Genomic DNA, 17,149 nt, shown 5'->3' on the forward strand with positions numbered 1-17,149 from the left:
ATTTGGCCTCTGCTGTATGTCTCTGGATGATTGCTTTAACTTAGCCAGTTGGTGTGGAAAGTCCCAGTGCAGTGTTCGGGAGTGCTGCTTCCTAGGCATGGAACTCTCAACTGTGTAACATAGGATACATCAAGCCGAATACAAGCACAGAAGTGAGCATGCATGTGTTCTTTTATTTCTTCTCTTGGCTGGATGTGATGTGAGAAGCCATTTGGAGTTTCAGTCTTGACTTCCCTATTATCATGGGGCTGCGACCTGGAATCGTGAGCTGTAATAAACCTCTTTTCCCATAAGGTACTTTTAGCTGGGTATTTTATTATAGCAACAGAAAGGGTTGCTATATATCTGAACACTGCTCTTCTTGCTTGTGTTGCAAGCACTTTAATCACTGAGCCCTTTCCTCTGCCCCTTCTTCCTTTCTTGTGAGATCCAGGGAGCTTACAGTTTTTAGAAGTAAGGCCAAGACTGCAACCTGGCTCTCAGACTCTTCTGTTGGGGCTAGCATTTGCCCTCAACTCTGGTGAGTGGATCTGTGTGGTCTGGTTCTTGCCAGGGAGATAGTGATGATTGCATCTTACGAGGCTGCCCAGACACCTCTCTCACAGGTCCACCAACATTCTGCTCTCTACCTACATCTCTTGTATCCCAACTAGATGAGGAGAGAGCTTATGGCCTCCTGAACTAGGCCTTATCTATGGGTTGATCACCGTGGGTGAACTTACGGTCAAACCACAGTGGAACATTTATGCAATGTCTACTGAAGAGGGAAAGATTTCTCCTCAGAACATTTGTGACTTTGGTGCTCTCCCTCTGAAAACAGCCACTGCATCTCTCTTACCACACAAACAGAAAGCTTCCACGCTAGGCCCACACTCTCATTAAGGGTCTACTGTGTGCTGATCTTGGCTCTTCACAGTCTCAGAGATGGCTGGGGCAGGGTACTTACTCTAGCTAGGGTGTGGTCAGGCATCACCTGCCAATTCATTGCTCTTCAGTCGTGAGCCAGGCAGTTCTGCTGTCTGCTGAGCCCAAGGACACTTTCCTTATACAGTCAAGGCCTCATAAAGGATATCAGTCTTCCCAGGAAGTCAAGGGCTTGCAGTACTTGGCTAGAATACATCTGTTCTTGGAGCTTTCACTCTAATGTACTATAGATATTAATGTAAATGATGTGGTGATTGTATACAAGGGAAGAGAAAACTGTAGTTTTCCCACAAGTACAACAGAATGAGAGGAACCTAGCAATGCAGCCAGTGAGCCCACATCACAACTAGGCGGCTCTAAAAGAGAAATGACCCTCACCATATCCTTCTTCCATCCTTCTTCCATCCTTCCCATTTCTGCTACAATGTACTGTGTAGCTCTCTTCCTTTTGAATTGGCGATTCAATGCTAATGAAAACTTGGCTCCAATTGTGGAAAAACGGATAGGAGAAAGGCAGGCAGAAAAGGAGAGAAAGAGAGAGGGAAAGAAAGAGAGAGAGACAGACAGACAGAGAGAGAGAGAGAGAGAGAGAGAGAGAGAGAGAGAGAGAGAGAGAAAGAAAGACAGAGAGAGAGAAAGAGAGAGAGAGAGAAGACTCTGAAGAACATTTGCTAATTTTATTTTTCAGATGGAGAAACATGAAAACTGTTTAGGAGTGGGGTGGGGAAGCTGACACTAGGAATAAGGAAGAAACTGGGGCTAAGTTCCACTCCCCTGCATCCTTTTGTGAACTGTTAACTGTTCTCATAGCTGAGATTTAGTAAGGAAACAGGCCCATCTTACTTCAAAATTAATGAAAGGGGCACATCTGACTTATAAGAGCTATCTTAAGCAAATTATATTACAGCAAACCTGCAGGAGCATGTGTTTGTGTGTGTGTGTGTGTGTGTGTGTGTGTGTGTTTATGTATGTATAGACAAATAGTTGAAGCTCCCAAGGCAGTCCAGCCAAGTGGTGAGCTCTAGTTTGAGAGACTCTGTCTTTAAAAAAATTGGAGAATATCAAGGAAAGAAGTAGATACTGACCTCTAGCTTTCACATGTGCACTCAGACGTGTACACATAAGCTCACACACATTTACACTCACACATCTACACTGGATACATATAATAAGTGGAAACAAACAGAAAAAAAATGCTAATTACTTTGGAAGGAAGTATATAAAATCTGACTGTCTTGCTAGGAATCATTAGATAGCTAATTTCTTTTCTGGTGAAAAAGAAGAAAACTTTCTGCATGGGGAACAAAGGTTAACAGTATAAAAATATTGTCAAAATTACAATCACAAGAGATTCTTGCCTTTGGGAGCAGTCAGGCTCAGATGGAAATCTCACCTAGAATAGCCACGTTATCTCGGAATTGACAGTGCTAAGGAAAGTTGAATTTGGAAGACTGGTTGCTGATAAAATAAGCAATTCTGTAGTCTTCTTTATGTCCAAGCATCTTAGTAGTCATGACAACATCCTGAGATGCAATGCTGACAGTCAAGAAGATAGCTAATAATTTAATCTTCATAATCGTTGTTCCATGTAAGATCAAAGGATTCTTGATCATTATCTTCTATACCATGGTTTGGTGGGAGGCACATGGAGGATGAGTCAGAGTAATGGAATGGACCAACATAATTTCAATTACATGTACCTGTGTGGCCCAAAGGTAAACAACAGGGTTTCCATTGGCTTTCAACTATTGTCACCATCCCTCTACCTCTAGCTTAAGGCCACTGGCCATTAGCAGGCCTCCTTTGAATATCACTTGCTGTAGGATATTCTACAATCCAGTTACCGCTATCAAACCAAGCTGCTGCTCACTGGTCTTCAAGAGCTTATTGTTTCCTATTAGTGCTTAACTCTTCCTGCCTCTGGTTCCACTTTAGCTTTGCTTAGCCACATGCATTAAAACCTAGTTATACTGTTTGACTGTGTATGGTCTTCTTCTCCCCGGGGCTCAGTTTCTCCTAATTTGTGAGCTTTTCATGTTGCACGGATTTACATGCTACCTTTTTTTTCACACAGGTCATTTTTTCCACTCCTCCCTCTACTGATTTTCTAAATAATGTGATTGCCCCAATCCACTTTGTTATTCCATGACTTTTCTGGCTTAGGGCACTGGCTTAATCCTCTCACACACAACCAGTAAGTACTAAAGATATTATGTTCAGGAGGATAGATTTTTTTCCTTGAAGAGTGATCTCCAGATATTTCCTAGATCCTACATAGAACTGTCTACTCTATGTTTTCTCAGTCAACCTTCCCCCAATATTAATTTCTTTGATATATGTATATAGATATCATATATATTCTCTGGAATATGTATTTGACAGCACCATCATTGCCTGATATAGTTCAACATTATTTATCCTTCCAATGAGAATGTGAACTACATGAAGGCAGAGGCTTCATTTGACTTGTCATATATGGTATGTATAAGAAAACTTTGTATATAGTATGCCCCTGTTCATTTTTTAATGAATTATTGAATGAGCTCTTATTGACTGGATAATTTATGATCAAAATGATGAACCAATGTAGAGGACCCATGAATGATATCCACAGTTTCTAAAACTTAATTTTTGTGACTTTTTCTCCAGCCACCACAGACAGGATCTCATGGCTGTGGACCATGAGAATCAGAGTGATCCATTTTACAGGAACAATGCCCATCCCTGGTAGAAAAGCCCTATAAACAGGACAGGTGATAAAACAGCCTCTGCTGCAGAGGGGAGGGGCTGTGAGAAATCTCCTGGAAGGGTTATCAGCTGTAGAAAGCCAATAATCTGGAAGCCACCATAAGGTATTTTAGAAGAAGGGGTCTGATGGTTTACATCTGAATTGAAGATGGTTCTCAGCAAAGGCTTGGGGCAGGGCACAAAGCAGTGTGACATGCTTACTAAATGGAATTATAGTTTACTGAGTAGCAAAGACCACCATTCAGCTGCCTGGGAATTACATTGACAAGATGCAAATAGAAGAGAATATTGTAGAAACCTTATTTACAGATCAATAGATAATCTTTCATACATAAAAGGTCAGCTCCAGGAAGGAAAAGCAGTAAAAATCAAATACTGCCTGCAAATAAAATATTGACTCTGTTTAAAGAGCTTTTTCTTATTTACAAGCTCTTTCTCCTTCAGGTTCATCTGTGAAGCATGAAGGCACTGATGAAGAGTGCTGATTTCTAGTTGTCATGAATTCTGTGCTATTAAATAAACAGCGTGGAATGGAATCAACGTGGAATGCTTCAAAACAATATGTCTAAGTGTGTGCGCAGCAATTAGGATGCTCTAGTCAAATGGTGTCTCATCTCCGCCCCCTGGTAATTTTCTGCTTTTGGCTGAGTGGATGCTAAATATTTATCCTGACTTAGGAAAGCAAAAGCCCAAAACGACAACACTGTTAGAAACAAACCAACAGCAGCTCTACCCTAAGCATCACCGAGTCCTCATTCATTCTGTGCTTTTCCTTTGTCTTGAAGCAAGTTTTCATCATCCCAAAGAACATGTGAAATTCTTGTCTCTGCCGGGACTTGGCTGCTGGGTCACAAGGCATATTGATGGCTGCTGCTGTGACAGGGATAAGCATGGGAGGAGGTGTGCTAGGGACTAACCTCTGTCCCTCCTCTGCTCATCACTTCAAGTCCTGATCGTCCTCGTGACTATATGTGGATAGAAGTATGTAGGAGATAATTCAGTTTTGGTGAGGCAATAAGACTGGGACCCCCACACTACTGGGTTAGCCTTTATAAGAAGCAACATCAGAGGCTGACTCTTACCCATTCTTGCTGGTTTTGAATGCATGCACACCCTCTCTGCCATGTGAGGGTGAGAAGGAAAAGGCCATCCACAAGCCAGGATGAGACTGGGAGAGTGCTATAATCTTCCATTGTCTTCATTGTGGACTTCCTAGCCTTCCTAATTGAAATAAACTTTTGTTTAAACAGCTTTATCTTGTGTATTTTAGTATGGAAGCTTAAGTGGACATTTGTTTCCCTGAAAGAACCTTTCAGATGAGAGATCCCACTACAAATTTGTGTGATCTGTCTTAGTGGCCTGGAAAACATTTCAAAAGAGCAGCAATCTGAGACATGGTGAGGTGTGTTTCTGGTTGAAGTGTCCTTGAAGACAGAGTTGTCTAAACCTCCAGGGGGTGTCAGTTGTGAACTGCATGCTGATGCGGTGTGCATGTCTGGGGAAGGGTTAGTTTTGCTCTGAACCAAAGGCCTTGAGATATACAGTTCCTATTTCAAATTTTTATGGGGGGTGGAGCCACAGGACTCCATATATAAGAAGATTCTATATGGTATAGAATTATATCATTACTATGCACTGGGTGTTTTCCTTAAATTTATGTTGAAACCCTACAGCACATTGTAATGTCATAAAATCATGTATAGAAATGGGATATTTTCTCATCTCACTTTACATATAATACTTCCAAAAGGTCATGTGAAGGCACAATAGAAAGAACATACCCAGAAAGAGGAGCCTCTCAAAGAACTGACCACTGAGCACCTGGTGTTAGACTTCTAGCCTCTAGACAATTAAGAAATACTGACTTATGATTTAAGCTATCAAGCTTGTACTATTGTTGTAGCTGTGTGAACTAATCAAAACAATAATATTTTGCTGTGTGTTTTTTTGGGGGGGAGGGGACCTCTTGATAATAATGCAATCTCTCCAAATTTCTTACTAGATGTCTTGTTTCCCAGAAAGCAGGTTAAAATATACTGAGAAATAATCTCCCTAAACAACAACATGGCTGGAAGCAGCTACTGTTAGCTATCTGACAATAACCACAGGAAACAGACAGGATCAATATAGAACCCATTTGGCTATAGGGATTTGAGCAAATTTCCAGGTTGTGTATCTATGAAACTAGTCTTCCCCTGATAACAACACAAGAGGGACTGATTGCATCACAGTGACAAAGGTCACAAAGAAGAGACTCAGCTTTGATGACAAATGACACAGGTTTTCTCTCCTCTGAGGTCAAAGATTAAGCTTTGCTTTTTTTCTATTCTACTGATTGTCCCCTATCGTTTCCTCTTGTTGTACAGTGAATTTCATATCCACATCCTCCATGTTCCTCCTTTGTTGAGGGTCCCCACAATGAAAAATGAATGGTGATAGCCATGACTTTTGGGCCAATATCTGTCCAGTTCTAGTTTGATTTTTGTGGTACTTATGTTTGATCTAGGACCTTAATCATGATAGGCATGCACTCTACAACTGAACTATATCCCCAGCCCCAAAGTCAAATTCTGGATGCTTGTTTTCAGAGTTTGAAATGGTTCCTCTCAGTCCTCATTCATCTGCTATGTTACGCTCTTTTTGAACAGGCTATCAAATGTGTACATAACACATTTTCCTCATGAGTCTGTCCTCTGCAGATTAGAGCTTGGACTAGGGGTAGCTTGCCACTGGATCTATCTCAGGAACTCCTTTTGACCTCCCAGAATTCCTTTGTTCCACTACAGAAGGGTCTATAGCCCATGTTCTACTCAGATATCTTTTAAAAGAAGGAGGCAGGAGCAAAAGCAACCAACTATGTAACTGCATATGGTATGTGCCCATGAAGTTGGCCTTCCTATAACATGGCTTCAGAAAAAAACAACCTTGTCTCTCCTCTGCATCCTTTCTGGGATTCCGTTCAGGGACAAGGCATAGAAGGTTAAATGGGTTCTCATTTGCTGAGTCTTATTTCTTAGTTCCCACTCAGAGTGCTGAGGACCACAGTGGGTCAGTATCCTCTTAATCATACTCAGTAACTTTAGTTACTGCAGACCAAAATGCAGGGCCACAAAATGATGTTATTAGCAGCTAATCTTCACTGAATATTTATAGTGATAGGTGTGACAGGGCAAAGGCTCTTCCATTTTGTTCCTGCTGCGGCCATTTAAGAGCTGACCCCCAACTTTCTTATACTCCTTTGCTGGAAAATTCAGAAAATGTCCCAGCACTGTGCTAGGAACTTGAGGTTAAACTGACCCAGGTAACTGCTGCTTTCTGTTTCTGCTAAGCTTTTTGCTTCCTCTCCTTTCCTCTGAAACAGGCAACAAGGATATGGTTTTTGCCTTTAAAAGCTCCCAGTAGAAAGAATTCAGGGCTACTCTGTGAGAACTGTTTCTCTTCAGCCAGTCACCAGATGGTTTTATAAAAGCAGATTTTGACACTGGGGTCCTTGCCTCATGACAAAGGGTAAAGTGACAACTTCTGTACTTGGATTGAATCCAAAAGTATCTTTGCTCGGGCCCATTTTCCTTTCCAGACTACAGCTTCTAATGTCAAGAGCTGACACACATTTTTCTACCTATTGAATTCAGACTTGTTCTGTGAATTTCTGTATCTAATGAAATGTACCAGATGAGATGCTGGGTATATGCTGAAGAAGCCTGTACTTCAAATGTCTCTCTTGGAACTCTGGGATCTCAGTGCATATAAGCTTACTCTAGCAATGGTGGAGATGATCATTACTGGGAGGAGAGCTGTGTCATTCCAACTGGGACCATTGAGAATGCCCTGCCCCAGATGACTCGCTGACTTGCTGACTTGCTAGAAATGTATTAGTATGTTTAGCTGATGTCAGGCAAACCAAGTCATGGTCAACAGATCTATTTGGATGAGCAACTGAGACAGGTAAAAAGTGATAGATGGTTATTGCTTTAAGCCTCTAGGCAGCATAACAACCTATATGAATTATCATTTCCACTCTTTTAATATAGAAACAAGAATGTTAAGTCCTTGCCTCTAACAAAAAACTAGTGGGTGGGGTCAGAAAGTTTAACTTCAGGGTCTAGATTCTTTTGTGATACTTTGTAAGATCTCATTAGAACATTCAAATATCTGTAAAACCCTCAGCTAAAGTAAGTCAGTAAAGTAAGCGTAGGTAACTGTTTTTGCTAATGGGGACAGGCTATAAGATGGAGTTCAGACACCAGAAATCTCTCTGCTGATAAAATGCCATGACAGTTATTGACAAAAATGTACAAAACAAAGCACTGCATTCTATCTGAGAAAACTACTTATATGCAAAACAAGCGAGACAAGCAGTATCTTTGAAGTCAAGGTTGCAAGATAAAAGATAACTGAAAGTTTATTGCATCTCTTTAGCCCTAAACTATGACCAAGTTCTGTAAATGGTCTGCATGACAGTCCTGTAAATGTGAAAGACATCCTTCACTTGAAAATAAAAACAAAATGCTGTTACATTAGTGGACTTTGCTTATTAGACAAACCTAAACTCACATCCAACTGTCTTCCCACCTTTACTTTGGTCTCCCTTGCCCATCCTCAATGAAAAAGCAATTATTCCTCAAGGTAGCAACTGGGGATTTTACTAAAATAAGAATGCACAATTTAGTAACAGAAGGAGTATTGTTACGTATGAGCTCTTACAGATATCGGAGACTGGGAAGATTCTGGAAGGCCTCTGGGTTGATGTACAGCAGATTGTTGGCCTTTTCAATCCTACTGTAAAGGAGAAAGGTGTGTGTAAGTTATTTGAATGGCAAGGAGTGTCATTTATTTTTCATATTATGTGTAATATATCAGAAAATGATTAATCAAGTTGTTCATCCATCTACCTAGGCATCCTTTCATCCATTCATCCATATATACATCTATCCCTGTATTCATCCACCCTCCCATCCATCCATCATCCATCCATCCATCTATCCATCCATCCATCCATCCATCCATCCATCATCCATCCATCCATCCATCCATCCATCCATCCATCATCCATCCATCCATCCATCCATCCATCCATCCATCCATCCATCCATCCATCTATACATCCATCCATACATCTATCCAAGCACCCTTCCATCTAACCATGCATCATTTCAGCCATTTATTATAGAAATCTGTGCATACTGAGCACCAACCATGTCAATTTAATGCTTAGCACTTGGTTCCTGTCCTCTAGTTTATTTTTAAGCATGGGGAGATCTGAGGATTTTACTAGTAACAATGTCCAAGAAACAGGGTGAAGTAAGAAGGGGGAAGTGACCCTAACATGGGGAACTGAACTAGGGAACAGTATGCAGATAAAAAAGAATGTTCAGACCAGTGACGAAGGGTAAAAAGAAGATGAGAGGGAAAGGGAAGGGATATAGGTGACACAGCAAAGGAGAGTAGAGAAATGGAAAGTAACTGGCAAAGGAAAAAATATCTGGTTGTCGGGAGAAAAGCAATTGACTCCCGTGTTTGACTTAAAGCACCAAATACCTACAGACAGCATCTGGCAGAAAGCCCTGTTAACTTAATTTTGTTGATCAAGGTGGCTTCTCCCAGCAATGGGGGAGTGGGCACTTCTACCAAGTACTTTTGGTCTGTGTTATGTCCTGTTCAATAGTCTGGAAGTGAGCCTGTTCACACTTGGATTCCTGCAGAGAACCTATCTTTCTCCTCATCTTGCTGGATCAATGTACATTTGGAGAGATACTCTTGTTAATTACTTCCTCCCTGTTTCATTAGCTTTTATGTTGCAGTAACCTGTAGCAAAAAAGAGCCAAGTACCAGGCAATTAATCATTTAAACACAGACAGTGTTGCATGGGAATGAATACCTCCCCATGCAAGGAGGAGATGAAAGAACTGTCTCACGAGTTTTACTGCCCACTGAACAGGATCAAGGGTTGTGTTACACTGTGGTTCATTTCTTGGATATGCTTTGTAGACTTTGCAGCCCCATCATGTCTCTTTTCATAACTAGGACAAGATGAAGGCAGGTTGAGAGAGAATATAGGAACAAGATATTAGTGAACACGAGGAAGTATGGGGTAGGAAGCAGAATGAGAAGACAGAAATCAGCAGGATGTCGTCTATAAATTACTCCTTAATCTCTGTCAGTCTGTATCTGTCTCTCTGTCTCTTTGCCTTTCTCTGTCTCTGTCTCTGTCTCTCTCTCTGTCTCTCTCTCTCTCTCTCTTTCTCTCTCTCTCTCTCACACACACACACATACACACGCACACACACACAACTGTATAACAGTTTTCTTAGAGACTCCAATGTACCTTAGCATAAAATATCTTCTGCATTTTCTTATGGTAAAGGACAAGATTATTTCCTGTTATTTTCCCAGTGTTTCCTAATATTTTTTTTTACCACAATTTTCCTTTCTTTCTTCTTTATTCAACATCCACATTTTATCATATGAGTCCTTCGTACTAGACTACACTTCAAAAACTTTTTTGAACAGTCTTTAAAGTTGCTATGGCCTTGACATCTTATTAGTCTTTAAATTGTCTTCTGGTAATTAGAGACAGGTGTGAAACAGAATTAGATCTATGTATTGTGCACATATACAACTAGAATACCCATAAGAAAAAGTTTACTATACTAGTAAAGCAACCAAGGGCTGGTTGATACTAAATTTAACTGATGTTTATTTTGTCTTTTATTCATTATAGAAACTCTATGAGTGTGGATTTAACTTTAGTTTTGCAGATGAGAATATGAAGTCTTAGCTGGTCAAAAGTTTTAATTGAATCTTCATGTTGTGTATATGAAGAGGCAGTTCTCAAAATAAGTGTATCCAGAATCCACCCCATTGAGTGAAACTTATTTTGGCCTTTGTGGTGTAACATCAACTGAGATGACAGGATGGAGGAATATTCCCACAGTCACAGGACAAGGGTTCTAGATCCCATGACATAAAACAAGAAAAAAACCAACTGAGAGATTCAGCAAACATCATCAAACTACTTTTGAGGCGGGTACCTGGATCTTTAGTCAGAGACAAATGACAGTCCCTTTTAGGCTGACACTGATATTTCATGATGGTCTATGGGTATGAGAACAGAACAGAGTCAGAACATCCCAAGAATGGAAACAAACTTTAAGGGGTTTTCTAATATTTACAATCCTCTTTTACACACACACACACACACACACACACACACACACACACACACACACAGAGCCATGGTGCTTACATTTCATGCAACTTGGGTAGGTTGGAGAACACATCTTCCTCTATTGTCTCCAAGACATCATTCTGAGAAATCTCTCTGCAGCAAAAGAAAGATAAGGCAGGTTAGTTTAGTTTTCCCCCATAAACTTTACAAGGAATCTGTTAGAACTTTGTGCTAAGGAGGATGCATAAGACACAAATTGCTTTCATTTCCTCAGGTCAGCTGTTGCAATAAGTCTAAAATAATACACCTGATACTAATGTCTATGGAACAGTGAGATAATAAATCTGGGGTAGTGGTTCATTTAGAAATTAGATGTTCTTCAGCTGTAGAAACCAAAGCTAGAGGGAGTCTTAATTAAAGGTATTTAGAGTAATACACCGAATAAAACCAAACTAAGTTTCTTAGGTCAGGGGTCACACAACTTTCTCTGATCTAGGTAGTAACTATTTATTGGCTTTTTGAATTATTAGCTATTTATTGCCTTTGTGGATTATTTATTGATCTGTTTTGAAACTACTACAAACAGTGAAGTTCCAAGAAAACCATAGGTATTGGACTGTTTGACAAATTTTATTTGAAAATAGGGCTGAATTTGGCCCGTGGTCTGTGGATCATTGAATATGCTCTTGACTTTAGAACCAGGTTCTTTGATAAACTACCTTTGGTGTTTAAGAGTGTAAATGTTCATTCTTGCTCCACCTTCCCTCTCTAGGGATCCACCCTAATCATTCTTGATTGCTTTCTTAAAATTATTTTAGAACTATTTTTGTTACAATAAAATTGTTGTATTTCAAAATGTCATTTTGATGCATTTTTAACAGATTCTTTCATGTTCAACACACACACACACACACACACACACACACAGGCATGTACCCACACAAATTTAATCTACATACTATACATAAGAGAAAGAATATGATACTTTATTTTCTGAGTCTGGCTTATTTCACTAAACATAATGATCTTCAGTTCCCTTCATTTTCTGGTGAATTCTATAATTTCACTTTTCATTGCAACTGAGTAAAATTCCATTGAGCATATGTATTACATTTTCTTTATCTGTCTGTCTACTGTTGAACTCTCAGATTGTTCTTGACCTTGGCTGATGTAATACTGTGTCAATAAATGTGGGCAAATATTTATCTCCATTGAGTGTTGACTTCCGATCCCACAGGTATACTCCAGAAGTGAGTGGTATCATTGGATCACACTGTATTTCTAATTTTTAGTGTGGTTCTAATTTTAATTATTTTGAGGAACTTGAATACTGATTTCCATACAGTGGCACCTGCTTGTTTGATCCCTAATGATGTATAAGGTTTTCTTGTCTTCCACATCCTTGTCAAAATTTGTAAATTGTTCTTTGAAGGTAATGATTCTGACTAGTATAAGATGGAATATCAAACTTCCATGATGGTTTAAGATTTTTAAAAATATTTACTATTCATTTGTACTTTTTTTTCTTTGAGGACTATCTGGTTGATTGTTAATTACCTGGAGGTTTCTTTTTGTTGTTTCTTTTTAATTTGTTTTTCTTTTTAATTCTTCTTGGGTTCTACGTATTAAAATCATATCAGATAAACTGGTAGCAAAAATTTTCTTCCAGTCTACAGTAACTTTTCACTATGGCTATTGTTTCTTTTGTTGTGAAAAAACTTACTAATTTTAAGGTAATTCTTTAAGGGGAGTCTTGCGCTATTGGAATTCTATATTTTGATATGTTTTAACTATATTTTACTCTAGAACTTATTAAGGTTTTGGTTTTCCATTCAGGAGGTTGATGCTTTTGAATTGGTTGTTATATTGGATGGCATGGATCTGGTTTTATGTTTGTAATTAATTATTTTAAAAATGAACACATATTAAAAACCTATCCCTCACACATGTTTGCAGTAAAGCTTGTTTTGGTACTTATGATGGCTTGGCATAAAACACCCTATGATTCAGACCCTAGCTTTTCTTACTTTTGGATAAATCAGAAGGATGTGGATAATGAAATCTGCTACTAAGAAACCAGAGCCTGTGAGGATACAGGGTGGTCTCACAGATGGAGTAGGCTCATCATATTAGGCCACCTGGGAAGACTTTTGCAGTTTTAACACTTCAGTTGCCTGTCACAGGAAACCTCACAGACAGCATGTGTTCAAATAGGCTGAGGTAGAAACGCTGTCTGCTGGCCTGGCCTGGAACTGAGATGAAGAGTTCTAAAATGGCTGCAGAAAACATGTAGCATAGAGACTGGAGCAGACATAGAGACAGGGTAGTGAAGTAGCTGTCTCAGAGAGGGATGGAGACTTCAAAAATGGTGGACCTGGTGTGCCAGCATCATTTTTCACAAGTTGGTGAATGATGGTTTGTAAGTGAAAGCTCTTACTTAACACCAGCCCAGAAGGCACACATTTGAACTTGTAAAGGATTGAGGGAAAGAGTTGCAGGAAGGGAAGGAGCAGATAAGGAGGAGAGTTTAAATCTAAGTGAGGTTCACAAGATCCTGGCCTTTGGCAACATTTTCTGGTTTACTACCAGGTAAATATTATGCTCATGCTGATATTCTGTCTAATTTCAGACTATGTCTACTTAACCAAACACATATCTGGATATTTGGATGTCATTTAAAAAATACACTGAAAATTATTAGCAAAAATTGGCTAAGAAACACTCCTGACTTAATTGTTTTCAGCAAGTAATTCTTATATCTTAGTGTCACCTTCAGAGAGCAGAGAGTATTGGGACTGGTGGGCGTGTCTCTGGCCAGATGGGATTGGGCAAAGAGGACAGGGTTCAGTAGTAGAGAGTTAAGAAAATCTTAGGTTTATTTCCAGTTTAACTCCCCCCCCGTCATTATTTCTGTGATCATTTATTGTTTCTTTACTGTTTATGAGACATTCAGAGGTTCTGTCCACTTTGTCATTTTGGGTCCGTATGTAGAACCATCTCTAGTGTCAGCAGGTCTTGCCCATTTTCTTCTGCCTCTTTAGGCCGTGGAACACTCTGGCCCCTGGAGTCCCACTGTAAAATGAGGAGGTAGATGAGAAAGTTTGCTAAATACTTTTCATATTATGGCAACGGGCCACTTCCAACAGCCCCGAAGGTTAGGTTTTAGAGGCAAGGAAGCTTAATAATATCCTACTAAGACCTGCTTTTCTCTAGTTACATCATCTCTTACCATGAGTATCACAGGAACTAAATCTCCAGCACATGTACCTTGAAATAGTTGAACTAAATCTAAACCATAGCACTGAGCATTTGATTTTATATTATCTTCTTTCTTTCCATTCATATAGCTATAGCATTGGTGAGGCTTTTAGCCCTTAATCATAGGTTGGCATTTGGTTTTTCTTTAAACCTGTGGTTACTCAACTCAAAATGAATAGCGTTAGCTTTTGCTAGATTTCTATAAGCTGTAATGGTGGGAGTGTTTGTGACATTGTAATATTAAAGTACTAACCAAGTTCTTTGCTCCTCCCTGTTCTACAGACAGCCCATCTTCTCATGCAGTGCCAGCCTCGTCCCTTAGACAAGATGGTGAAGGTCGATGTGAACAGATTTGGCCGTATTGGGCGCCTGGTCACCAGGGCTGCCTTCTGCTCAGGATTTGGCAAAATTGATATTGTCACCATCAACGACCCCTTCATTGACCTCAACTACATGGTCTACATGTTCCAGTATGACTCTACCCATAGCACATTCAATGGCACAGTCAAGGCTGAGAATGGGAAGTTTGTCATCAATGGGAAGCCCTTCACCATCTTCCAGGAGCGGGATCCCGCTAACATCAAATGGGGTGATGCTGGTGCTGAGTATGTTGTGGAGTCTACTGGCATCTGGATCACCATGGAGAAGGCTGGGGCCCACTTGACAGATGGGGCCAAAAGAGTCATCATCTTTACCCCTTTGGTGGATGTGCCCGTTGTTTGTGATGGGTGTGAACCATGAGAAATATGGCAACTCACTCAAGATTGTCAGCAATGCATCCTGCACCACCAACTGCTTAGACCCCCCTGGCTATGGTGACATGACAACTTTGGCATCGTGGAAGGGCTCATGACCACAGTTCATGCCATCACTGTCACTCAAAAGACTGTGGATAGCCCCTCTAGAAAGCTATGGCATGATCACATCGGGGTAGCCCAGAACATTTTCCCTGTATTCACTGGTGCTGCCAAGACTGTGGGCAAAGTCATCCCAGAGCTAAATGGGAAACTCACTGGCATGGCCTTCTGTGTTCCTACCCACAATATATCTGTTGTGGATCTGACATTCTGCCTGGAGAAGCATGCCAAGTATGAAGACATCAAGAAGGGGGTGAAGCAGGCAGCTGAGGGCCCACTAAAGGGCATCTTGGGCTACACTGAGGACCAGGTTGTCTCCTGTGACTTCAACAGCAACTCCCACTCTTCCACCTTTGATGCTGGAGCTGGCATTGCTCTCCATGACAACTTTGTGAAGCTCATTTTCTGGTATGACACCGAATACAGCTACAGCAACAGGGTGATGGACCTCATGACCTACATGACCTCTAAGGAGTAAGAAACCCTGGACCGCCCACCTGCCAGCAAGAACACCGAGAGAAAGAAAGAGGCCCTCAGTTGCTGAGGAGTCCCATCCCAACTCGGCCCCCAACACTGAGCATCTCCCTTACAATTTCCATCCCAGACCCCCATAATAATAGGGGCCTAGGGAACCCTCCCTACTCTCTTGAATACCCTCAATGAAGTTCTGCTGCACCAAAAAAAGTACTATGCAGGCTCAATCTAAGGTCAGGTAAGACTGAATACACATTGCTATAAATATATCACTATCCCTCTACAATAGGTTAAACGTTAATGCTGTATCTCTAACTACATTTAATCATTCAGTCATTCCCTTGCATTCTCTTCAGTAGGAAGCTGGAAAATGACGAAGTGGCTAAGAGCACTTTGCTCTTACAGAGGACTGGAGTTTGGTTCCCAGCACCCATTCTGGACTCCAGGTCTCGGGAGTTCACCGCTGTGTTCTCGCCTCTGCAGATACTTGTAATCCTATGCTCTTACAGTACAGCCACACAGGCACACATGAAGTTAAGAGGGATAGAAATAAAAATGGAATAAGTCTTTTTTGAAAAGTTTATTCTAAGAACATTGAAACCTCCTTTTCCTTCAGAAGTACTGAACATGAAGACCACTCTCTTGAGCAGAGCAACACACATCTGAGGATTGCAGTGGATTCTGAAATCTCCTCTCCTGCACTTGTCCTGCCCCTCCCACAGCCATACCACCCGCAGGCATAGTTCCCCTTTCCATATACATCATGGGTTTTCTACACAGACAAAACCTTCAATGTCACCTGCCTTAATTCCCAGTCAAACGATTTCTAATCTTGATGGTCATCAGACTGTCTTTCCCAGCTACGGCTGTTCGGTCAATTCAAGGACTTCATTGTATAAACATGGCATGTATGGCAATGGGAAGTAAAGAAAAAGGTGTTCTGATGCTTTAGAGCAACAAAACAAACACAAGCATGTACTTCTTGTATGTTTTAGGTTAGAAAAACACGGCCACCAACCCCCCCAAACTAACAAACAAACAAACAAACAAACAACAAACCCGGACAAAGGCTTAGACCACAGATGAGACAGTCACTTGCTACCTTTGGTCAAGGTGCCAACCAACAAAGATACAAAGGAAAACCTTGACTAGATCTTCCTAGATGTACACGTAAGATGAAACACTTCAGTCTTCTATTTCTTCATTTACAGAGTGATGGACATATACTGAATCACCGCTAGAGGCTGTAATATAAAGACAGATGAATAAGACAGTTTCTAGAAGCTCAGGGAGATCAGACTGGGAGATCAGAAAATTAAATAATGATAATAAAAAAGCAGTGGCACAACAGTAGTGTGGGAATTGTCCCAACTGTAGAAAGTTTGAAGAGAAAGTTAGCACTAGGCAAGCTGAAATAGTTATGAACGTGAAGGGGTGGGTAATACAGACCTTTCATTACCCCTTGAGCTGTTACAATTGGGTTAGTCTATTGTGCTTTCCATCCCCTCATGTGTGTGAATGTCAGAGGGAAAGCCTGGTAGGATGTTGCCAGTCTTGCTTTGAAAGAACATTGCAGTCTGGACACCAGCATCACCATCCAAGCTTCAGAAGTGTAGAGCACGAGGCTCTCTATTCAGGCCTTTCTATTGGCAACCTGTGTTTTTCTTCTTCTTCTTCTTTTTAATTCTTCTCCCATTTATCACATCCCTACTGTTAGGAT

General features: G+C 40.6%; 1 protein-coding gene across 1 annotated transcript in view; it reads right to left on the reverse strand.

The window, feature by feature from the left end:
• FSHR (follicle stimulating hormone receptor) overlaps window positions 1-17,149 on the reverse strand; it is a gene marked incomplete at both ends in the record, with an annotated part of 205,070 nt that overhangs the window by 41,235 nt on the left and 146,686 nt on the right. The window contains 2 exons of the mRNA XM_080913893.1: window positions 8,377-8,451; window positions 10,919-10,993. Of these exons, the coding sequence (XP_080770019.1) occupies window positions 8,377-8,451; window positions 10,919-10,993 (150 nt within the window). The remainder of the gene's footprint in view (window positions 1-8,376; window positions 8,452-10,918; window positions 10,994-17,149) is intronic.

Source organism: Micromys minutus, assembly GCF_963924665.1.
Source record: "Micromys minutus genome assembly, chromosome: 3".
NCBI classification, from domain to species: Eukaryota; Metazoa; Chordata; class Mammalia; order Rodentia; family Muridae; genus Micromys; species Micromys minutus.